Source organism: Apium graveolens, chromosome 1 (genome assembly GCF_009905375.1).
Source record: "Apium graveolens cultivar Ventura chromosome 1, ASM990537v1, whole genome shotgun sequence".
NCBI lineage: Eukaryota > Viridiplantae > Streptophyta > Magnoliopsida > Apiales > Apiaceae > Apium > Apium graveolens.
This window is the reverse complement of record NC_133647.1, coordinates 12643686-12668887: the sequence shown is the minus strand read 5'-3', so window position 1 is coordinate 12668887 and position 25202 is coordinate 12643686. Positions and strand designations below refer to the sequence as shown.

The 25202-nt window shown below is 37.6% G+C and overlaps 1 protein-coding gene across 3 annotated transcripts; it reads right to left on the bottom strand.

Moving 5' to 3' along the window:
- Positions 1-242: 242 nt before the first annotated feature.
- On the bottom strand, positions 243-7701 carry LOC141661050 (uncharacterized). 3 transcript variants are annotated; one of them, XM_074468039.1, is made up of 9 exons: positions 7677-7701; positions 6157-6241; positions 5981-6059; positions 5515-5901; positions 5245-5386; positions 5082-5149; positions 4749-5000; positions 3028-3125; positions 243-258 (listed from the first exon to the last, which is right to left on the bottom strand). In XM_074468039.1, the coding sequence occupies exons 1-8, from the start codon at positions 7684-7686 to the stop codon at positions 3054-3056; spliced, it is 1095 nt and encodes a 364-aa protein (XP_074324140.1). In that variant the 5' UTR covers positions 7687-7701; the 3' UTR covers positions 243-258; positions 3028-3053. The 3 variants fall into 3 exon arrangements, with proteins under 3 accessions (XP_074324140.1, XP_074324136.1, XP_074324132.1); XM_074468035.1 differs by lacking the exon at positions 243-258 and adding an exon at positions 2605-2839; XM_074468031.1 differs by lacking the exon at positions 243-258 and adding an exon at positions 2606-2839 and having other exon boundaries at positions 4742-5000.
- Between the last annotated feature and the right edge of the window lie 17501 nt (positions 7702-25202).

The following is a 25202-nucleotide window of genomic DNA, read 5'->3' as shown; positions in this document are numbered from 1 at the left end:
AGGTCAAACGAGCCCCCTTTTGCCTTCCCCCGTATTCTTATTCCAGAAGCTATCAGTGCTCCTATCCCCGCTAACCTGGCCGATCATATATTACTACATGGTAAAAATTTCACAAACGTTTATCCAACAATTCCACAAGTTTAACTTTGTTGATAAATAAATTTTTTTGTTTCTTGTGATCTGTTTTTACTTTTGTGTTATTGATTGCACAGAGTCATACAATGTAAGAGATAAGATAAATATTTTTTTTACAATGTACTGATATTTTATGTGATTGTATTGCATAAGTGGCTACACACACGTCGAAAATGAGAGCTCTTCATCGCCGCGGAGTTCCATTTTTCTGGAGTGATGTGATGTGTTCGTTTAACTGGGATCATCTTGATAGTATCAATAAGATTCAGAATTTGGGCGCCTAATGAGATTACAACGGTGATTACCCCCAAGGAGTACATGTTGTTATATATAAGATGCACTTTTGAAGATATTCAAAAGATTTTCAAGTTCTTGCGGTCAAAGAAGATTGGCGTAACTGTTGGTGCTTATTCGAGTTGCATCCCCCACAGTCCATCCACGGACTTCATCCGGCTTAGTGGGCTTACGGTCTCAAATTCTCCGTGCCTAATGCTCCGCACTAATGCTTCACTTTTGGGGGATTCAGGAGGCTACGGTTATATCTTTTCAGATTCAGCCGACAGATACTTGGAGTGGGATTATAATTGTAAAGATGATGTAGCCATTGACGCGACTACTTTCAGTGAGCGTGTGACTGTATTGGAGTTGTATGCCATTTGCAAAGCCCTGACGAGTCCTGTTTTTTTCAGGAGGCACAAATAGATCCTAAAATTCGTATCATCACGGATTGTTACAACGCCGTTCAGATTTTGCATGGTAAACACGTTGTAGCAAATATGGCAGCAGCAGATATAAGGAGCAACAAATATTGTCGTTATGTGTTGGATCTTCTTTGTTCAATTGGATTCGAGATCAAACTTCTCTATGATTATTGTATTAATCATATCTTTCGTGAATTGAACGGTGACTGTGTTTATCTGGCTCACATGGGAAGACTTGCACTGGGACACCCTACTTTTGGTAAGGTCTACCACTATCGCGCATCCAATATCTTGAGGTTGTATAACCCAAGTCCTCCTTCTGCTTCTCCCGCATCTTCTGCCAGCCCCCCTTCTGTTCCTCCCGCATCTTCCGGTATTGTCTTTTTAAACTTTCTTTCGTCGTGTATATTTGTATGCTGCTTACTTTGCCTTCTAGTTTATGCAACTGTTGATAATTGGTTTTTTGTCGTCACGATTATATATGAACTAGGGCCAGGACTTCATACTTGAAAAGTTGAAAACTTTCCTCGTCATTTTGCTCCAACTTAATTAAGTTCTCTCGCTAATTTCTTTTCTTTTGCAATTTCACATGTTTTGGAACCCAATTTTTTTGTAATTTTCATGAATTTAATGTCTTGATATTGGCTATTACTTGTATAATGTGAAAGTTATACAAGACATTGAATTCAATGTCAATGTCTTGATATATAATAGCCAATGTCATTTTGCTTCAATGTCTTGATATATAATAGCTAATGTCTTATATAACTTTCACATTGTACAAGTAATAGCCAATATCAAGACATTGAATTCATGAAAATTACAAAAAAATTGGGTTCCAAAACATGTGAAATTGCAAAAGAAAAGAAATTAGCGAGAGAACTTACATAAGTTGGAGCAAAATGACGAAGAAAGTTTTCAACTTTTCAAGTATGAAGTGCTAGCCCTAGTTCATATATAATCGTGACGACAAAAAACCAATTATCAACAGTTGCATAAACTATAAGGCAAAGTAAGCAGCATACAAATATACAGGACGAAAGAAAGTTTAAAAAGACAATACCGGAAGATACGGGAGGAACCAGAAGATGCGGAAGGAACAGAAGGGGGGCTGGCAGAAGATGCGGAAGAAGCAGAAGGAGGACTTGGGTTATACAACCTCAAGATACTGGATGCGCGACAGTGGTAGACCTTACCAAAAGTAGGGTGTCCCTGTGCAAGTCTTCCCATGCGAGCCAGATAATCACAGTCACCGTTCAATTCACGAAAGATATGATTAATACAATAATCATAGAGAGGTTTGATCTCGAATCCAATTGAACAAAGAAGATCCAACACATAACGACAATATTTGTTGGTCCTTATATTTGTTGCTGCCATATTTGCTACAACGGGTTTACCATGCAAAATCTGAACGGCATTGTAACAATCCGTGAGGATACGAAGTTTAGGATCTATTTGTGCCTCCTGAACAAAAACAGGACTCCTCAGGGCTTTGCAGATGGCATACAACTCCAACACGGTCACACGCTCACTGAAAGTAGTCGCGTCAATGGCTATATCATCTTTACAATTATAATCCCACTCCAAGTATCTGTCGGCTGAATCTGAAAAGATATAACCGTAGCCTCCTGAATCCCCAAAAAGTGAAGCATCAGTGCAGAGCATTAGGCACGGAGAATTTGAGACCGTAAGCCCACTAAGCCGGATGAAGTCCGTGGATGGACTGTGGGGGATGCAACTCGAATAAGCACCAACAGCTACGCCAATCTTTTTTGACCGCAAGAACATGAAAACCTTTTGAATATCTTCAAAAGTGCATCTCATATATAACAACATGTACTCCTTGGGGGTAATCACCGTTGTAATCTCATAGGCGCCCAAATTCTGAATCTTATTGATACTATCAAGATGATCCCAGTTAAACGAACACATCACATCACTCCAGAAAAATGAAACTCCGCGGCGAGGAAGAGCTCTCATTTTCGACGTGTGTGTAGCCACTTATGCAATACAATCACATAAAATATCAGTACATTGTAAAAAAATTATTCATCTTATCTCTTATATTGTATGACTCTGGGCAATCAATAACACAAAAGTAAAAACAGATCACAGGAAACAAAAAAATTTATCTATCAACAAAGTTAAACTTGTGGAATTGTTGGATAAAAGTTTGTGAAATTTTTACCATGTAGGAATATATGATCAGCCAGGTTAGCGGGGATAGGAGCACTGATAGCTTCCGGAATAAGAATACGGGGGAAGGCAAAAGGGGGCTCGTTTGGCCTGTTTGATAAAGACATGATGGAGTGACGAGTCATACCACGGCTAAAAGTGGAGGTTATCAATTTCTTGAAGATGAAAAAAATAGAAATCAATTAGTAAACAAAAATAGAGGAACAATTTCAGGGTTTTATCTGGGCCTTAATAAGATTACTTCTATAGCTTTGTTGGGACCTATCACTCGAGTCACCTAATAAAGTCACAATCTAAGCAATATCAACACTTGAAACAAAGCATTCAATAATCTAACTCCTTTTGCTTAGCGCACACATACTAGAAAAAATAACCAACACAAGCACTAGAGCCACAAACAGAAACATACATGCATATACACATACAAATATCAGTTTAAACTTTTACTGTATTTAATTAATCTATACCTGTCTAGGTTAGTTGTTACCTTATCCGAAAATAACAATATTCAGATACATGAAACATAAAACGATTTAGCCATTAAGATGTTTGAATGCCCCAATTTTACATATTCCACATACTAAGTGCATGTTTGGCTTTCAAAAAAATGAACTTTGAAGGGTGCAAAATCCTTTTGTGTTTTGGTAAGACCGTTTGGCTGAGATTTTAAACGGTCATATATACACCAAATATGGTAAAAAGTGGAAAGCAGAGAGTGATACTTTCAAGTTTTAGCTTTCACTTAAATCTGTCACAACTAAAGTAACTCATAAAGATATATTATATATGTATTAATTTAAATTAGCCCTCAAAAAAATTTGTAACTAAAGTACTTAAATTTTATTTTATTTGAATATAATTATTTTATATATAAAATAATTAAAATACACGATCTATGAATTTTAAAATACGTACACAAAATCAATCCATTATAAGAATCAAAAAAAATTCTTCTAATTTATCTTTTTAATTATATATATATATATGAATTAAAAAATTTTAATGCAATTTTAATTTTTCAAAACAAATATTTTAACTTATAACTATAATTTACCAAATACATCACCAACTTATAAGTAAAATTATCAAAACGCCTAAATAACTTTTAAGTTACTTATAAGTAAAATTATCCAAACGCTTAAATAACTTATAAGTTACAATCTTAAATAACTTACAAGTTACAATTACAATTTACATATCCTTATATGACACTTTTAAATTTTAAGTCACATGTCACAAGTCATTTTTTTTATTAAATCCCAATCAGGCCCTAAACAAAACCCATATTCCACATACTAAGTACTAACCAAATATTACTAAATAATAAAGGAGTCAATAATCTTCATACTACATCTTTTTTGACATTTTACTGGAGAGAAAGAGAGGAGGGGGGCACTATCCTTGATAAACAGCTGATGGTCTGCTTCTTCAAATCAATGGAGGGAAGCTACAATGTGCGTGTGGGGTGTGGGGGAAATTGTTAAAAGAAATGTGTCTGTGAGGCACGGTACAGGGAAGTGGGATGTACGGTCGAGGCAAGTACTAGTCACCTATGGTAATGGGAGCAATTTTTTTTTCTTTTGTTTTTTTTGATAAATGGTAATGGGTGTAAATTGCATCTTCAAATTAGTACTATTAGACTAAACATTTTTGGTTCCATAGGGATCAAAAACTACAGAAATTATAAGTATTCTACAATCAAACACCTCTTACTCTTCTTTTGAGTGCAGCCAGAAGAACAGGTACAAATCTCGCAACTCTCTTGCTCACCCACTTGCTAGATTCCTCCTTCACTGTAGTTCCGGACTTGTCCAGAGGTTCCACTCTTCCAAATATTTTGGACGGAATTGTCCACGAGTGATGATAAGCAGATGGACCGGCATGGGATGAAAAACCACAATATTGACCATGTAAGAAGCTTTGCCCAAGAAGCCTATGAAACACCTTGCTCGTGCTACATGATACCTTTATGACCCAAAGCAAATACAAGTCAAACCATATACAAACCAAAAAGATGGTACCAAGTCAAACACTATACTTCCTTACATTTTTCACATCACATAGGCACAGTTGCTTACGAACTGGGCTGAACCAAATCTCATTGGAATCATCTTCTGCATATAAAATATAACAAATTACTATTGCTTTCTTCAAAAGTAAAAAAGATGCATGAACCATATAGCACAGCTTGACGAGTAAAGAATATTACCGTGTTCTTGTTCCTCCATTTCAATGTCTGAAGGCACAGGCTCAGGCTTGTGTGGACTGTCAAGATAATCTAATTGGCTCAAGGTGAAACCAGCATTTTCAAGCAACTTTCCCACCTCGCAAGAAACCTCTTCATTAGGCACCTGCAAATAAAAACCGTATTCTAGGATTAGAATCAGCTGTACACTAAAACCGTACTGTTAAGATTTATTAGGTCTGTTTTTTACCAAGTAAAAAAATGGTTCATGAGGGGGGAAATAGCAATACATACAGGTTCCGTCTTGTCCGCATAAAATTTCAAATACAAGTCCAACTTGGATCCAGCTTTTTCAAAGATTTCAAGCATTTGTAGAAAATATAGCATCAATTCCTTTTCCTCCAAACACAGCTGCAAAATCTCTGTGTGCTCTTCTCTTCCCAATAAAGCATACTTTTGATTAATTACTGCCGCCAGTTCATTCATGATAGCTCTAGGAAATGTCAATGGGCCACTCGAGACATTATCACCAAAAAAATACAAGTCCCTCAAAACTTTCTTTCGAGCCACTAACAACAGAGCAGCTACAGGAACAACTTGTCCATTAAAGATTGCATCGTTCAGAATGTCAATGGTTGTCCCAAACCCAGCAAGCAAGGCAATAGTCTCCCGTGCCTGTTTCTGCAACAGGTGGAAAATTTACAGAACTATACTAGTCCAATTAAAATTCTGACAAGATTCTGAGGATCAAGAAACAAACCAATTGTGGAAGGCACAGTGTAATGATCAACTTGAAAACAGATTTCTTAGGATTCCAGTTAATTAGATTTCTGTCACAGCTGCATAGGAAGGGTCAGAGGTAAACAACGGAACTACTAGTCAACTATGCTATGCACATCTAGATCATTAGCATAATACGAAAGGTCATGTTCGTACCTTAATATTTCAAGTGCATAATCCAGTGAAGAGATTTTCCGACTCGGCACAGGATCCCAAGCCCGAGTCTCAGGAGTCGCACCACCTGTGAAGCACGGGTGCGGGTGCGGGTGCGGGTGCGGGGGTGCGTGGTGCGGGGATACAGGAATTCGGCAAATTTCAAAAAATGGGGATACGGGTGCGGGGGATACGGCAAATATTAAAATATTTTAAATATATATTATATATATATTTAACAATTACTTAGAAAATGTAAATAAAACACATCAAATATTTAACAATTAGAAGTTGCAAAATATTAATAACACTGTCAATTCAAGGCTTCAAGCATTTTATTCCTACAAACATATATATATAACAATATTTAACAAACAAAATCACAAAAATAAACATTAAACAATAAAACTAAAAATGGACAGTGACTGTGAGTGTGAGACTTGTACCTACTAGCCCACAAAATAAAAGCCCAGCCCAATTAACATATACACACGTTACACACAGAGAGAAGACACACCGTCGACATCGACGTCGACCGGATTAGCAGAGAAGAAAAGGCTGGAAAGGGCAGAGAAGAAAGGGAAGAAAGGGAAGACGGGAACGAACAGAGAAAAAGAAGAGAAGACCCGTTACGAGAAGAGAAGAAGTTGGCCGGAGAACGTCGGTGCCGGAGAACGACAAGAAGAGGAGCAGTGTTCGTCGCCTCCCTTTCCAACTAGTTGATGTGAAATTACAAATGCTACCCCTCCCGCACCCCCTTCCCGCACCCCCCGTATCGAGTCTCTGCAATTCTCCGACACGCCACATGGCGCACCGCGTACGCACCCCGGCGCACCGCGGCGCACCCCCGCACGCGTCGCGCACCGCCTACGCGATTCTTCACCTTACCCGAGTATCCCTGCTTTCCAGCGCACCACATTCAAGTAATTCTTTAACCAAACTTGAAGACAAGGTGATGGCTGCATCATGCAAGGGGTAACTTCCATGACAGTTTTTGATGTTAAGGTTCATCATGGAACCCACCTTATGGGAAAACAATTCAATTGCACAACTGGATGCACGGTAATGACATATTTTCCCAAGAATAATATATGGGCATACTTTATATCCAGCAAGAGTCAAAAACACATCTCCTCGCACATAATTTATTTCTAATTTCTCTTAAAATGATTTAAATTTAGCAGGTTCATCACTGTCAATGATCCCCCTGATTAGCTTTAATTCTTCTGGTGGAAAAAAACTCCACTCCTGCCATGGTCAACACATGTTACAAACCAAAACGCAGGCGAAACAGTCATAATTGGGATGTGAAGCCCAACAACATAAAATGGAAGAAAATTGTAATACACATATAAAAGCTAATGAAGGCCAAGAATTATATAAGTATCAGCTTTGTGGAACCAAATCAATACACTGCACATAAAGAAGACATAACAGATTGTTTACCCCTCCCAAATTAAACATCGATTTCTTCTTCCAACATATCGTACCAAATTTTAAACTATGTAAGCTGATCAGCATACCTCGATACATTTCTTCTGCTTACTATCAGGACAACAGCAGGCCTCCCTGAAAGATCACAGGTGGTATTAGCAACAAAAATGAAGAGCAGCATGAAGTCCAATATACAACTCAGACATCAACGCAAATATCAACTTATCATCTCGTTATGTTTTGCGAGTTCGGTCCATATTCATATATATAAAATAATGAGCCAAATTCATTAATACATTATGCATAATGAAATCTATGTACTGCAACTTGTGCCAATACTAACAGGAGTTCTCCTACTCTTTCCTTGCATAAAATACAAACTAAAATTTAGAGGCAACCAAGTCTACCAAAGAGAAACACAAAGACATTGTTGCGGATTTAAATTTGTGGAGCCTTATAATGTTCACATACTTTAAGAGCATGTTTGGATTGAGGGTTGAGGGGGGTTGGGCTGGGCTGGGTTGGGGTGGGTTTTAGCCCGCATTTGGGAAATATTTTTGTTACGAGGGTCGGGTTGAGGGGGGGTTTATTGAAGGGTTAGAGAGGGTTCATACCTTATAATAAAACTCAGCATTTCCAACACCCCAAATCGGGGTGTTAGCTTCAGTTATTCAATTTCCCCAATTTCATTCTCTCTCTCTCTCTCTCTGCGCTTCAGCTCCTCTCCTCGACATCAACATCTCGTTTTCGGGCGACAATCTCAGTGGTATACTCTCTCCCCCCCCCCTCTCTCTCTATCTCCCTCTACCCTCTCCCTCTCCCTCCCGCCCCTTCTGAATTAGTCTTATTTCAAGGCCTAAGGAGCCTTAAAACTATAATAAATTAGAAAAATTCTCTCTCACTCTCTGCCCTCTCTATCTCTCTCTCCCCTCTCCCTCTCCCTCTCTCTCCCTCCCCTTCTGAATTAGTCTTATTTCAAGGCCTAAGGAGCCTTAAAACTATAATAAATTTGAAAAATTGCTACGAAAGCTGGACTGCGTGACATGGGTCTTGTCATGTTAGACTGGATTTGCAAACAGCAGAAATCATTGCAAGTGAAAGTAATTCTTATACCGATCGAGCAAAAGAAGCCCCCCATACAATTGTTTTTTTTTCATCTTTAAGCAACATAATTAGATTCTGCACAACTTGTGTAATTTTTCTTTACATACATGGGCTAGAAACTCAACTGTATTCATGTGCTAGAAGAATTTACTGGGAACTAAAAAAAGATTTTTAAAAAAAATACCTGTGAAAATCATGGTCGTAATCTCCATTAACAATCCAGCTCATCTTTCTGCCACTGCCAAGTAATAGACTACTTCTTGTGCTCGAGTAAACAGGAAGACTACATGCCAAAGCAGCAGCTGTAGTCCTTGATGTATGCAAGTTGTGATTACTTGTAGGAATGCGACACGGACTCGTTTTCGGAGTTTTGTTTTTTAACTTCTCAGTTGGCTTCCTATTGCGTTCCATTTCTAGAGCCTGGAATAAAAGAAAGACACCTTGCTCAGAAACCAAATTTAATAGCCATGTGATACATCATGAATTTCTGCAAATATTTAATCCTACCAAGTCCAATTACCTGTAATTTGATTGTCTCCTGGAACTTAGGTTGGAGAAGACCCCCCAAGCAACTCCGGAATATGCATAAATCTTCAAAACTGAGCTCCTCGATTTTTCTCCCATTAAGTTTTCTGCGACCAGATAAAATATAAACAATAGACTTGCCTACACTAGAATCAAATAAGGACAGAGTTTTACCTGAAAAATAATTCTGCTGCACTGCCATTTGAAATATCAAGCCCATCATAATTACGAAAAGAATCACTATAGCCACGAGGCATCTGTTTCAATATCTCCAAATATGTAATTCTTTTGTTGTTAAAACGATACACGCACACATATACACACACAGCTGTCTCATTCTATTCAAGACATAATTGTACCAACGAAATCAAATTTTCATTATAAAGGATTGATATGTAAATAAGTGATAAATTTGGTCGATGCGATAACTTAAAAATGAAACTATAGTGTAAAACAGGAGACAAGAGTATAAATATATAGTAATAAAAATAGTAATTCCCTTGAAACAAACATAGCCTCAAAAGCTTAAATCGCTACTATTAAAGAACGACTAGATTTGGCATTCAGACTTAATATACATGGCAAAAACTTGGAGCCGAAGCTTATTACCAAAAGGAAAACACTTTCTTACCAGTGATTTAAAAACCCCGCATGGCCGAAATAATGATGGGTCGGTGTAGATGAGGTTGGTCTTTAGGTACCTATTCACCCATGATTCATCTGTGGTTGAATTATATCAGCAATTAGCAATAACAAACTACAGGCACTGGAATCAAATGTTGCATAAAGTTGTAGGCTGATACACTTGAGAAGGAAAGAGAAACAGGAGTAGGAAAAGTAATCATACAAGGAGTTGAACTACAATGACAATGCATGAAAAAAGAATAATAGGGCAACTAGCTTGAAAAAGAAAAGACAATGAGAGCAATCTTTAATTTTGACCAGTTAAATTTGGTTTTAGGAATGAAGATCTAGAAAGGGGGACCTTGTGATCCTTTGGTAACATCATCGTTGCGGTGCTTGTTATCATCCTTGTCCTAGCCCTTTTTATTGTTCTTGTCGACGGATGGGCATATTTCCTTCGAGGAAAAGAAAGAAAAAGAAGTAACGAGTCACAATAATTGAAAGAAGAATGTGAAAAAAAAAAGAAAAAAGAAAAGGACTTCAATTTGAAACTTCATTCAATAATGACATCTAATAAGGAATTCTACTGCATATATTCCTTGTGTAATCTGTGGAATGCTAAAAATTAGATAAGTGAAACTGGGTTGCATGTGTATCCTGATACTCAAAAAAGAAAAAGGTTTCAACTTAATAGCAATTGTCTCATTAAAGAGATGTATAGCAGGGGCATGCCGCGTGAAGGGCTCGAAGACGATCACCCCTGTCAGCTGACTCAAGTAATTTCATAACAGTAGTCAAACCCATCATCTTTTTTTTGTATGTTGCATATGCCTCGTCGGAGCGGTGAGCGGCAGTTAACTTAAAGTGAATCTCCTCTTTGAGAAGTAATGAAATTCTACTAGCCACAAGCTGGCGTAACATCAGGGGACGTTCAAAATGGTGCTCAGGAGGCATAATGGTGGTAGACAAATACATAGTAGACAGGGTGTTGTCATAATAAGAAGCTGCCATCAACAAAGCAGCGAGCTCGATAGATTTGACATGATGTAAAATTTTAAAATTAAATCACGAACACCAAAGGACTTCCTCACGAGGACACGGATGTGCTGATAGAGAAAATCCTGTAGTAAAAGGAAATTAAACATTGTTCATAATTTATGTGTATGAATCAGAAAGTAAAGGAAAAGTAGGCAGTTTGAAAAGAAAAAAGGGAAAACAACAGGTACCACTTTTTTGTCATGAAACATGGAAATCAGGTCGAAAAGAGGTAGTCTGGGAGTCCAACAAATAAGGATGGTAATTACATGAAGAGCCATTCCCAGCTTAGTAACTTCCACGACAGTTTTGGATGTTAAGGTTTATCACGGAACCTACCTTATGTGAAAACAATTCAATTGCACAATTGGATTGCAAGGCGATGACATATTTTCCCAAGAATATTACATGGGCATATTTTACATCCAGCAAGAGTTAACAACACATCTTCTCGCACATAATTTACTTCTAATTTCTCTAAAAATGATTTAAATTTAGCAGCTTCATCATTTCAATGATCCCCCCGATTAGATTTAGTTCTTCTGGTGGAAATGAACTCCAATCCTGCCATGATCACCACATGTTACAAACCAAAACGCAGGGGAAACATAGTCAAAAAATGAAATGTGAAGCCCAACAACATAAAACGGAAGAGAATTGTAATACATATATAAAAGCTAATGAATACCGATAATTATATAAAGTATCAGCTTTGTGGAACCAAATCAATACACTGCATATAATGAAGACATAACAGATTGTTTACCCGTCCGAAATTAAACATCCATTTCCGATATATTGTACCACATTTTAAACTATGTAAGATGATCAGCATACCTCGATACATTTCTTTTGCATACTATCAGGACAACAGCAGGCCTCCTCCCTGAAAGATCACAGGTGGTTTTAGCAACTAAAAAAAAGAGCAGCATGAAATCCAATATAAACTCAGAAAACGAAGTAAATATCAACTTATCATTGCGCAATGATGCAATATATGTTTGTTGGTATGGACCTAATTCATATATAAACATAATGAGCCAAATTCATAATTACATTATGCATAATGAAAAGTTTGTAATGCAGCTTGTGCTAATACTAACAGGAGTTCTCCTACTTTTACATTGCATAAAACACAAACTAAAATTTAGAAGTAACCAAGTCTACCAAAGAGGAAAACAAAAACATTGTTGCGGATTTAATTTTGGGGAGCCTTATAATGTCCACATACTTTAAGGTTCCTTGAAACTATAATAAATTAAAAACATTGTGCCACGAAAGCTGGACTGCTTGACATGTATTCTTCCTTGTCATGTTTGTCTGGATGTACAAACACCAGAAATCATTACAAGTGAAAGTAATTCTTATACAAATCGAGCAAAAGATGAAGCCCCCTATAAATTTGTTTTTTTACCCTCTTCAAGCAACATAATTAGATTATGCACAAATTGTGTAAGTTTTCTTCACATACATGGGCCAGAAACTTGAATGCATACATGTGTCAGAAGAATTTTTTGGGAACTAAAAAACAATAAAGAACAACTACCTGTGAAAATCATGGTCGTAATCTCCATTAACAATCCAGCTCATTTTTCTGGCACTGCCAGGTAATAGACTAGTTCTTGTGCTCGAATAAACAGGAATACTACTTGCCAAAGCAGCAGCTGTAGATAATGTCCTTAATGTTTGCAAGTTGTGATTACTTGTATGAATGGATCGTGGACTCGTTTTCGGAGTTTTTTTTTAACTTCACAGTTGGCTTCTTATTGCGTTCCAATTCTAGAGCCTGAAATTTTATTTTAATAAAGAAGACACCTTGCTCAGAAACCAAATTTAATACCCTTGTGATACATCATGAATTTCTGCAAATATTTAATAAACCTCCTGAGTCCAATTATATGTAATTTGTTTTGTCTCCTGAAACTTAGCTTGGAGAAGACACCCCAAGTGACTCCGGAACATGAATGAATCTTCAAAACTGAGCTCCTTGATTTTTTTCCCATTAATTGTTCTGCGACCAGATCAAATATAAACAAAATACTTGCCTCCTCTAGAATCAAATAAGGACAGAGTTTTTACCTGAAAAATATTTCTGCTGCACTGCCACTTAAAATATCAAGCCCATCATAATTACGAAAAGAATCGCTTTAGCCACTAGGCATCTGTTTCAATATCTCAAATATGTAGTTCTTTTGTTGTTAAAACGATACACGCACACTGCTGTCTCATTCTATTCAAGACATAATAGTACCAACGTAATCAGATTTTCATTATAAGTATTGATATGTAAACAAGTGATAAATTTGGTCGATGCGATAACTTAAAGATGAAATTATAGTGTAAAACAGGAGCCAAGAGTATAAATATATAAAAAAAAAAATAGCAACTCCCTCGAAACAAACATAGGCTCAAAAACATAAATCATTACTGTTAAAGAACGACTAGATTTGGCATTCAGACTGAATAAAGAAGGCAAACACTTGGAGCCAAAGCTTATTACCAAAAGGAAAACTAGTTTCTTACCAGCAATTTAAACCCCCCCTTATGGCCGAAATTATGATGGGTCGGTGTAGATGAGGCTGGTATTCAGGTACCTATTCACCCATGATTCACCTGTGGTTAAATTGTATCAGCAATCAGCAATAACAAACTACAGGCACTGGAATCAAATGTTACATGAAGTTGTAGGCTGATAAACTTGAGAAGGAAAGAGAAACAAGAGTAGGAAAGAGATCATACAAGGAGCTGAACTCCAATGCATAAAATATGAATAATTGGACAACTAGCTTGAAAAAGAAAAAAGCAATGAGAGCAATCTAAAATTTTGACCGGTTTAATTTGGGAAGGAAGATCTAGAAAGGAGGACCTTGTAATCCTTTGGTAACATCGTTTTTGTGGTCCTCGTTACCATGACAAGAATATATAAATGTCGAAGAAAATCCACATATAGGAACATATTTTGCTTAAATCAGGTGTAAGAAGTATTCGTTATCAAATATAACAAGACAGTGAATGCAGACACGACCATTACAATGAATACTCTAATAATTATTATTATGATCATAAAATGTCAAACAAAATAGCTTCAAGGTCATTCAAGGAATTGCAGTCCATGAGTATGTGTGCATATAGGCTAGAGCGCCTATACATAAAAGCATAACAAAAAACTGTAGATTATATACAATTAACATCAAAATCCTAAAATTCAAAAACCTAACTACACAGAAATTAAACTCAAAAAGTGTGAAATTGAATAATGAAACACCAATTATTGAACATAGAATGAAAATATAAAAAACAACCCCTGAACTCGGGTTGATTATATATACATCAAGAATCAAATAAAAACATCCAACAAGAAATAAAAATATATTCAAACTCGCGGATTAGTGTGCTGTGGAGAGATGATGGCAATAGTAGGTTGTGTTAGAGCAACTCTTACCTGTTAGCTATAATTGACAGGTGGCAGGTAAGTAATATACCTAATATCTGTATAATTTTAACCCCTCCAACCAGAGTTTTCTGTTAGGTAAAATTATAACTATTCATATTTTCTCTTCTATTTGTTGATTGTGTTCTTATTATCTATATCCATTCCAGGTCATCATCTCCTCCCTTTTTCCCCCTACATCTCTATCTTCCCGCTGAGAATGAGTTTGAACTTTGAACCCTAACTTGTGTATACTTATTTATTAATTATATTATATTATATTATTTATATAAATATAATTTTATGCAATATTAAGTGTAAAATATTTTATTAAAAAACCTGTAAAAAATTTCATTTTCATTGTTAACAATATGTATTAATTATTTATATAGTTATTTTAATATACATTTTATATAGAAAATCTGCTAATAAAGTAATAAAATAAAAAAAATAATTAATTGTTTTATAATATCTAAAAGTAATGTTTGCTAACTACTTTATCATGTTTAAAATATTACAATAACATCATTACATAAGTTTTTATTATTATATATATATATATAATAGGGATTAAAAGTATTCCTGATTATTAAAAGGATTATTTAAAAGCCCGTGAGCATAAAAACCCAGTTAATTAGGGTCTGAATCATGAATATTAATTAATTTCGTAATTAATTAATATGGGCCGTGAATTAGCCCACTGGACATCCATCTTTGAGACGGGTGGACTGTCAAAACTCATGGATTGAGCGTCCAGCCCTGTCAAGGCCCGAATCCATATTCTTAGTCCAATCAGGAGACTGCTGAGAAGGTTCCAGAACTCCACAATTCTACAAGGATTCTAGTTCCTCGAAGATAAACGTCTAGACTCCTACATAAACATCAACTACAAGAGATAAGAACTATTACTAATTCTACTCTATCTCAAACACAGAATCAACTTCTACGAGGTTTCTAACTCCAGGAGTCTTACTCCTACAAAATCTCCACTGCTGAGATCTCTATATAAAGGGCTCTACCCCTCATAACTAGAACTACATTTTGACTTGATTCTTCACACAGCTGAAGATATGTAGGCACCTCGATACACGAGAGAAGTCATAAAAGCACGACGCTTCACATTCAGTTTTTGATCCATAACATTTGGCGCCGACTGTGGGGAGAAGACAACAATCATGGAAAGACCACGAAGAATTCGCTCTGAAATTCATGTCCCCACGACCGGAGACAACACTGCAACCAATCTGCATCTTACTCAGGCCGCTACCGCTTCAATGACCGAGCTGATTCCGCTCCGCACCCACGGGGCTGGAACCTCACATCTGGTCACTACCGCTGCTCAAACCTCTATCCCGTTGATCTTCGGCACTTTACCCCCTATGACTAGCCTTGTGGAAACATCTACCGCCGTTGGGCCTCATTACTCGGCTATCGTGACGACCACCAGAGGACCCACGGATGAATATGAAGTTCACACGACAGATAACTCTTCTGATGAATCTGACAGAGATATTGATGTCCACCCACGAAGGAGAAGGAACGATGATCAGGGTCGAAATACCCAACACCGACCTCGATCGAGTCACACAGAGTCCCGTGGACCCACAAATCAGGAATATGAGGCCCGGATTCGAGCCTTTGAAGAACAGATTGCACTGTTGAGAAGAGATATGACCATACATCAGGTAAGACAGCCCCCGGTTGAACCCCAAACCAGGATCGACGTCCCTCAAGGCTCAGGTATGAACAGAATCCACTTATTGCCTGCAGGAGACCCCGACAATCCAATCCCGCCATTCACGGACGAGATCATGGCCGCAAGGATTTCTAGGAAGTTTAATTGCCCACTATCAAGGCGTATGATGGGACGGGTGATCCCGCTAATCACGTGAGGACCTTCATGAATGCACTGCTGTTGCAACCGGTTACAGAGGCCATCAAGTGTCGAGCCTTTTCCCAAACCTTAAGCGGGATGGCGCAACACTGGTATAGTCGTTTACCTCCTAACTCTATATCCTCGTTTGCTGATTTGAGTCGAGCCTTCATAGGACACTTCATTGGAAGCAAAACCCACACAAGAATTTTGCTTCGTTGATGAACCTTCACTAAGGCAGGAATGAGTCCCTTCGAGATTACATGAATCATTTCACTAAGGAGGCGCTCAAAGTCCCAGATCTGGACCAGAAATTAGCAATGATTGCCTTGCAACAAGGCACCACAGATGACAACTTGTGTAGATCACTAACCAAGAGGGCCTCAGTCAACATGAATGAGCTCCAGGAAAGAGCCGGGAAATATATCAAAGCAGAGGAAAGCTTGAGGAAGTCCCAGGTTGTTCAAGGGCAGATGAACCCTAAGAAACGTGGAAGCGATACTGAATACAACGCTGACACCAAATACTCAAAAACTGGAGACGGTGAAGGGTCACCGGCTAAGAAGAAAACAGGACCTAGGTTCACCGAGTATGCAAGGTTAAATGCCCCAAGGAGTCAGATCTTGATGGAGATTGAGAAGGAAGGATGAGTCCGATGGCCGAAGCCTATTAGGGATGATATTGAAAAAAGGAACAAGGATCTATACTGCAGGTTCCAAAAGTACTTGGGATATAAGACCGACGATTGTCGACAGTTGAAGGATGAAATTGAGTTCTTAATTCGAAGAGGCAAGTTGTCTAAATTTACCAAAGAGGGGGAGAAGAATCCCCGAGATAACGACAATCGTAGGGGAAACAATGATGATAGAGATAGAAGAAACCAGCCCCGGGGGCCTGTGATTAATGTAATATTTGGAGGACCTACTGCAGCCGGTACTTCTAGTAACTCAAGGAAGGCTTATGCCAGAGAAGTGATGAGCATCGTCGGTGAACCCCCTAAGAGGACAAAGCTCGAGGTAGCACTGACCTTTGATGATTCTGATATATAAGGGATGAAGTTCCCCCATGACGACCCGTTGGTGATTACTCATGTGATTGGGAACTCATCAGTTAAGAGAGTTCTTGTTGACAATAGAGCCTCAGTAGACGTTCTCTTTCATGACGCTTATGAGAAGATAGGCTATCCTGATTCATAGTTGACACCCTCCGACATGCCCTTTTATGGCTTCAATGGAGTGGAGACTCAAATTGAGGGCATGATTCAGCTTCCAGTGACGATGGGAGTGGAGCCACGACAGGCCACCTACATGTTGAACTTTCTGGTCATCAAAGCCACGTCTACTTATAATACAATCATCGGGAGGACAAGTATTCATGCCTTTAAAGCCATAGCATCCATTTATCATCTAAAGATTAAGTTTTCAACCAGGAATGGAGTTGGGGAAGAAAAAGGAGACCAGAAGGTCGCAAGGAGTTGTTACATAGCATCCCTGAAACCCAGAGGGATCGGGGGGCAGGTCTTACCAATCGAGGACTTGGATGTCCGTGAGCAGGAAGATAGAAGGGGTAAACCCGCTGAGGACTTAATTCCCATCACCCTATGTCCAGATGAGAAGGAGAATGTGACTTTCATAGGGGCGTTACTCCCCGAGGATTTGAAGAACCAGTTCATTGAATTTCTGAGGAACAACCGTGAAGTCTTTGCTTGGACAGCTGCTGATATGCCAGGTATTGACCCCCTCTACATGACACACAAGCTGAATGTCAATCCTGACAGGAAGCCCGTGCAACAAAAGAAGAGGAATTTTGCACCTGAAAGGTAGGTAGCCATTAAGCAGGAGGTGTATAAGTTATTGGAAGCGGGTTTTATTGATGAAATTCAGTTTCCTGAGTGGTTGGCTAACCCGGTTATGGTCAAGAAGGCCAATGGAAAGTGGAGAATGTGTGTAGATTTTACCGACCTCAACGACGCCTGTCCTAAGGATTGTTTTCCTCTCCCCAGGATCGACACCTTAATAGATGCCACTGCTGGCCATGAGATGTTGAGCTTCATGGATGGTTTCAGTGGATACAACCAGATCCGGATGGACAAGAATGACGTTCCTAAGGTATCGTTCATCACTGACTTTGGTGTATTCTGTTATTTGGTTATGACCTTTGGACTTAAGAATGCAGGAGCCACCTACCAGAGATTGGCAAATAAAATGTTTAAGTACTTGATTGGGAAGACCATGGAGGTTTATGTTGATGACATGTTAGTCAAAAGTTTGAATAAGGATGATCACCTCAAACACCTCAGTGAGGCCTTCGAAGTTCTGAGGATGCATAAGATGATGTTGAACCCAGCTAAGTGTGCCTTTGGAGTTGGATCAGGTAAATTCCTAGGGTTGATGTTCTCCAAACATGATATTGAGGCCAGCCACTAGTACAAAATAGGCCTTTAGCGTCGGTCAAATTAGGCCTTTAACGTCGATATTCTAGCGTAGTATATGAACGCGACGCTATAGGTTGACCCTATTACGTCGGGTAAATAGGCGACGCTTAAAGTATGTATTCGTCAGTTAAATGGCGACGTGAAAGAAACTTTAACCGACGCTAAAAGTTGTTCTTCTGCGTCAGGTAGTCAAATAGCCGACACTAAAGGGTAATGCCTATAATGCCGGTTGATCAAAATGTCGTAGCTTAAAGATGATTTTTTGCGTCGTCTAGTCAAATAACCGACGCTAAAGGGTATGCTTATAGCGTCGGTTGGTCAAAATGTCGTAGCACAAAGGATATGCTTATTGTGTCAGTTATTTTTGAAAATGACGTCATTTAAAGTCTTTTTTCTAAATTATAATATTTTTATATATACATATAATTGATATATTATATTATTATATATTTTTAACCTGCTCATCATTAATTTATGTAAAGAAATTCAAATGAAAGTACACAAAGATAAGAACACTAAATTAAACTTAAATAAAACAAATTTAATTAAGAATCTACATCTATTACATCAATCAAAATGTACATTGAAATTATATTACAACCTATAATTCTTTTTTGAAGCTATATATCAATATTGAGAAAGTCTAGAAAATCCACTAATCAGTCCGAGTCTTTTCCACTAAAAACTTGGAGTGGCCTTCATAGACTGTCCGTCAGCATAATACGAGTAAATGAATACAAATGAGTTCTATGATTACGAATGAATACATATATAAGTTAATTAGTTATGGCGATTGGAATGAAAAAACAAACACACATGGGAATCTCTTCTGTAGCAAATCGTAGCACTAAAATTAATTTTTTCAATGCAAACATCTTATTCTTAGACAAGTGCCTTTGTTTTCGTTAAGTAAAAAAATCAAACAGTGTTTTTTTTACATTATTTATTTGGGGATTGCTCTATTTATCAAGAAAAACTTCACATAATTCTCCAAATATAAATTAGCAGAATAATGACATAATGTGAATAGGGAAAACAAATTAGAAAATTGTACACAGAACAAATTCAGGACAAGAAAACATGTTTCAAGGATAGAAAATTTAAGGCACTCACAGAGAAATAAACTAACCAACCTGGTTCTTCAAAAAATCTTACAGAATGTGAAGATATCGATGCAGAGCTTTCCGTTTCACCTAGACTTGTATCTGATGACTTCCTCCTTCTAGGGCTGAGCATTCGGTCGGTTCGGTCAGAAACCGAACCGAACCGAATTAACCGAAAACCGAATTGCTGGTTTTTTCATAACCAAACCGAACCGAAATTCTGTATAAACCGAACCGAAAACCGAACCTTAATATTTCAGTTTATTCGGTTCGGTTTGGTTAACCGAAATATTTAAAAAAATTATGTTTCTTGCAGGACTGTAAAATTTCCAGAACATGATAATTTCTAGTTTAAAGAATTACTGATAATATAACATACGTAATTTCCGGAACATGAGTTGAACAATAAACTTTATGCACACTACAGATAACAACAAAGAGAAGATAACAACAAAGACATAGAGCATACAACAGAGAGCATACAGCAGATTGAAAATCATACCTCGAAATACATATTTATGTTCTTAGGCATTTAGGACTTAGGTGAGGAATCTAGGAATTACTGAATTAGGATCCCTCCATGGCAGACTGTTAGTCACGGCTCACAATCACAAGTATAGTCTTTGTATCTAAAATTATCTATAATATATTATATATAAAATATAATTCAAAAATATATATTTATACTATTCGGTTAATTCGGCTAAAACCGAATTAATATTTTGAAAAACCGAACCGAACCGATTTTATTTCGGTTAAAACCGAAAAACCGAAATAACCGAAATTTTCAAAAAAACTTAAACCGAACCGAATTTTACCGGTTCGGTTCGGTTTTTCGGTTTCGGTTCGGTTTTGCTCAGCCCTACCTCCTTCACAGCCAGCTCCTACGATCCACCTATATTTGAAATAATATCATCCCCGAATACATTTGAAATAATATCACGGGCATCAGCACTACACTTCCTTAAGTTCCAAATATTCACTATGTCATCGTCCTGTAATTTCATGATACCAAAATGGCTATATTATTCCAAATCGTGTAAACCTCCTTCTTAATTCTATTAAAATTTATTTAAACAAAGACCAGCAAGACCACGCAAAATTAGAAGGAAAACGACCGAGCTATATAACAAAATTAATAGAGAAAATAAAACTTAATAGAAACCCTATGTCATCTTCCGCATCCTCTGAACCATGAATACGCATGTATGAAAACGTGGTTTAAGATCCTACATAGCAAGGAATTTATTTGAAAATTTTGAAAAGATAACTTTGTAGGATATCAATAGAAAACAAACAGAGGCGACCATGAACACAAACCTGGTCTGGAACAGGAAGAGAACCATCCTCCTGCAATAATATATACGACATTAATTCTTTATAACATAGGTAGAGCAAACTAAAACAATCTAAAGATGGATCTTAACCTCAGCTTCAACAAGCGACTCATCATCATCATCATCATAAGCCATGTTTGGTAATAAAACCTACAGAGTTGTGACACATGTAATATACACTGAGTATGGTCTTAAAAGGCTTTCATATAATATGAAGAACCAAATTACAAAGGACAAAAAAGTAAAGCCATACCGGAATTAAACGTGGTAAGAACTCCTTGATGTTCTCAGGTGGTAATTAAGCATCACAGTATGCAGACATGTCAAAGTATCAACTTAAAAACATGTAACACTACAAGCAGATACAAGATCGACAGGTGAAATCGGAGCCTTTGGAATAATTCCAACACGAGCAAATACAAAGCTAGCCGCAGTTCGGCATAAGAACCGTTTTCCTTTCTGCTCTTCCTGCCAATGAAATCTTGATCAAAGACACTGATAGCTAGTATGCGACCCCCAGTTTTCTCCTCCACATGGAATTGACAACCAAGATGTACAAGTTCAAAATTTATCACAACATAATTAATGTTAATTTTGTATGCTCTAATAGCTAACACAAAGACACAACTATTAAAGTACAAAAAACTTAGCATGATCAGACATAATCATATATCAATATCATAGCTAAGATGGTCCAGCATACCTTGCAAAACTATTCTTCTACGTTGGACATAGCACATTAAGTCACAAATTGAGAACTTGAGAGAAATTTGAGAAATGAGAAGTGAGGAGTGAGGAGTGAGCTCCTCACTCACCCACTCTTTTATACACCCACATTGCCGGTTGAGAGAAAATTGGGAGGAGTTGAGAGAAATTTGAGAAATGAGAAGTGAGAAGTGAGGAGTGAGCTCCTCACTCACCCACTCTTTTATACACCCACATTGCCGGTTGAACTCCCGGTCATATGGACTTATGACCTGCAGTAGCCGGTTATTGGGCCATAGAAACCGGCCCAATACAGGCCCAAGAAGACGGAATGATCTAGAACACCTTAAAATAAAAAGGGGGGAACCCTCTAGAATTCCATGAAAATTAAAAAAAAAAACAAAAAATAGAGATTATAGAATTCTCTAAAATTCTCTAGATCCCTCTCAAATGGCCCGAAACATTTAAATTGGGCTCATCAATTACAAGGCCCAACTCAAGGTATAAAGCCGGCCCAATAAAGCAAGTGATCTGGCCCATTAATCCAAGTTGGGCACCTGTTCAAACCGACTAGGATTCCTAGACGTACGAATAAGAATCTTACGGTAAGAGTTCTAGTCAAAAGTCGCGACCTGGACGACACGGGCATGACTTATTTGACCAGGAATTCACCCTTGTGTATCCTGGTCGAAAGTCGCGACCTGGACGACACAGGCGTGACTTATTCGACCAGGAATTCATCCTTGTGTATCCTGAACGAAAGTCGCGACCTGGACGGCACAGGTGTGATTTATTCGACCAGGAATTCACTCTCATGCATCCTGGTCGAGAGTCACGACCTGGACGACGCTGCACAGAGACGTTCGACCAGGATCCAGTCGAGCGACCAGGATTCCTGGTCGAAAGCCGCGACCAGGGCGACACTGGCGCAACTTATTGGACCAGAATCCACCCATGGCCGACCTGGATTCCTGGTCGAAAGCTCCGACCAGGAAGGCGCCTGAGGAACTTGTTCGACCAGGATCCTGGTCGCACGACTAGGATTCCTGGTTGGACAAGGGTGAACGCCAGCAATTTTCAAAAAATGAGAAAATTGATATAATTTTATTAAAAATTGTACGAATACGAGAAAAATCCTGAAAAATTTTAAAATTCAGGAAAAATAATAATAAATTGAAATTAAAATTTCAGTTTATATATAAAAGGCACGAAAAATTCTAGGAAATTGAGATTTAATTATAAAAATTCCAATAAAATAGAATTAATGCCCGGAAAAATATGATAATACTTGGGAGCACCAGTAAAAGGATAAATCCAATAAAAATACATGTAGAGTACGCGAAAAGACTCGATAAGTCTCGAAAAAGGCTCAGTAAATCCTAGAAAAGGCCCGTAAAATTACGATAAAACCTCTGAAAAACTTTTGAAAAGTTCCTATGAAACTTATCCAAAGTTGGGGGGCAAATGATAGGGATTATGTGACGCCCTCAATCTCGGGGTTAGAAAATGAGGACTCACACACCTCTAATCTAATAATTAAATATGCATAAACCCCGATTAACTAATAACAGGATCAACAGGATAAAGTATGAGATAAGATTACAACTACCAATCACAAAATATAACTTACAAACCCAAATTATTATTAAATAAATAATTTTGATTCTGGCTGGGAACCGACAGATAACCCATTATATCTATAAACATTTCCTTCTAGGCGTGAGCTCACTCATAATTACCACTACCTGCTCTGGCAACCGGAAGCCCTCAACACGGTAGGGACCACCAGGTACGCTCTTACGAGCAGTGCGCCTAAGCCTGACCATCTTCTTGCTTAATTGCCATGGTTAGATTAAAACAAAACAAATGAGTATAAAACTCAGCAAGCAACTAAATAGCAGTTCTATAATATCAATTCTCAATATGCTTTACCAAACTCAGGGCATTCTACTTTATTTGATCTAGGTGGCAGAATTTCAGCTTTTGGGTTAAGGAAAGGTTTTTGAAGGAACAATATGGAGCTTTTAAGGAACAAGGCTCAATGTAGGTCGAAATCCGACATTCATCACAAATCAATAAAGGATCATAATAGATCTTTCAATAGAGGAAAGCAACAGTATTTCAATATATGGAATCTATCATATGATCAACAGATTTAAGAATCAGGGTTCTCGAGCTTTAAGCTTCACATTAACATAATCAACTCTTTTCAAAGCAATATAAACCATTTTCATTTTCAAAAATCAATTTACTGAACAGAAAGTTTCAGTTCCCTTTTTAAATAATCATTTAGAACCCTTGATTGGATCACTTTATCTTTTCATTTCATATTAATACGGGTGATCAGCCCGTACCTACCTCCATCTGGTCTTTAAGGTACCAATCGGCATAATTTCAGCCTTAAGTTGGACTAGCCCCACTAGCCTCTTACCATGACTGGACTAGTCCCACTAGCCTCTTACGTCCCAATCCAATCCATCAGGAATTCATTTGGAAAACCTTGAGTTGGAAAAACAAATAGGTTTTCAAAAATTCATTTTACCATTACCAAGAATTTGAAATCATTCGGACTTTTTCAAGTTGAAACTCATTCTTAATTCATATTTTAAGGAAACAAAGTTCATGGGGTGATTCAAAGATACGCAAGGAACAATTCATAAGAATTCTGTATCAGGGATAACAAAGCACTTAAGTTAAAAGGATCAACATCTGTTTAGGGATCAATAGGGTGATCAGGAGGAACATGGTATCATTAAACAGGGTTAACAAGGATAATCAGAGGGTTCAATATATTCCATGGCTCAATACATAATTTGAACATAAAGGACAGATTATCAAAGGGTTGAATCATTAAGTTTATCAATAACAGTTTAACAGGAACAAAGGGAGGGTACCTCAAATCAATATCAGGGTTTCATAATTAAACAGTTCAATACTCTACATGGTATGAACAACATTCTCTTTATAACCATTTACACAAGTAATCAGAGTTACTTTCCTGGATTTGCTTTCTTGAAGGTTGAACTACTGCCACCTCGTAAATCCTTTCCTTTCCTAGCCTGAATGCCCTCACGCTCCGAATCTACAATAAAACCAAAACCTTAATCAGATTCTCAACTTTCGTTCCCGGAACGTTTACTATTTACACTAATCCTATCAAGCGATTGACCTTAACTATACGAGTATAGTTACACAAATACACATATCATATATTATACTTCACTCTTACCCTTTATACTTTCAAGTATTCAACGAACAACTTATATCTTAAAACATACTTTTAATTCGACTTTAAACCAAATCAAGCAACCACAACTCACATGAGTACACATTTCATTCAAAACTCAATTCCATAATCATAACACTACTTATAACCGTTTAGAATCAAGGCAACTAATTCTTTTTTTTAAAATTCTATAATTCGAACCAAAAATAGCAAATAAGC

What these genes read in the sequence shown, in the direction of transcription:
- LOC141661050 (XM_074468031.1), bottom strand. An exon ending in TATGCACTTGAAATATTAAG is followed by an intron (nt 6,060 to 6,156) that starts GTACGAACATGA and finishes CTTCCTATGCAG; the next exon opens with CTGTGACAGAAATCTAATTA. An exon ending in AATGGAGGAACAAGAACACG is followed by an intron (nt 5,150 to 5,244) that starts GTAATATTCTTT and finishes TTTTATATGCAG; the next exon opens with AAGATGATTCCAATGAGATT.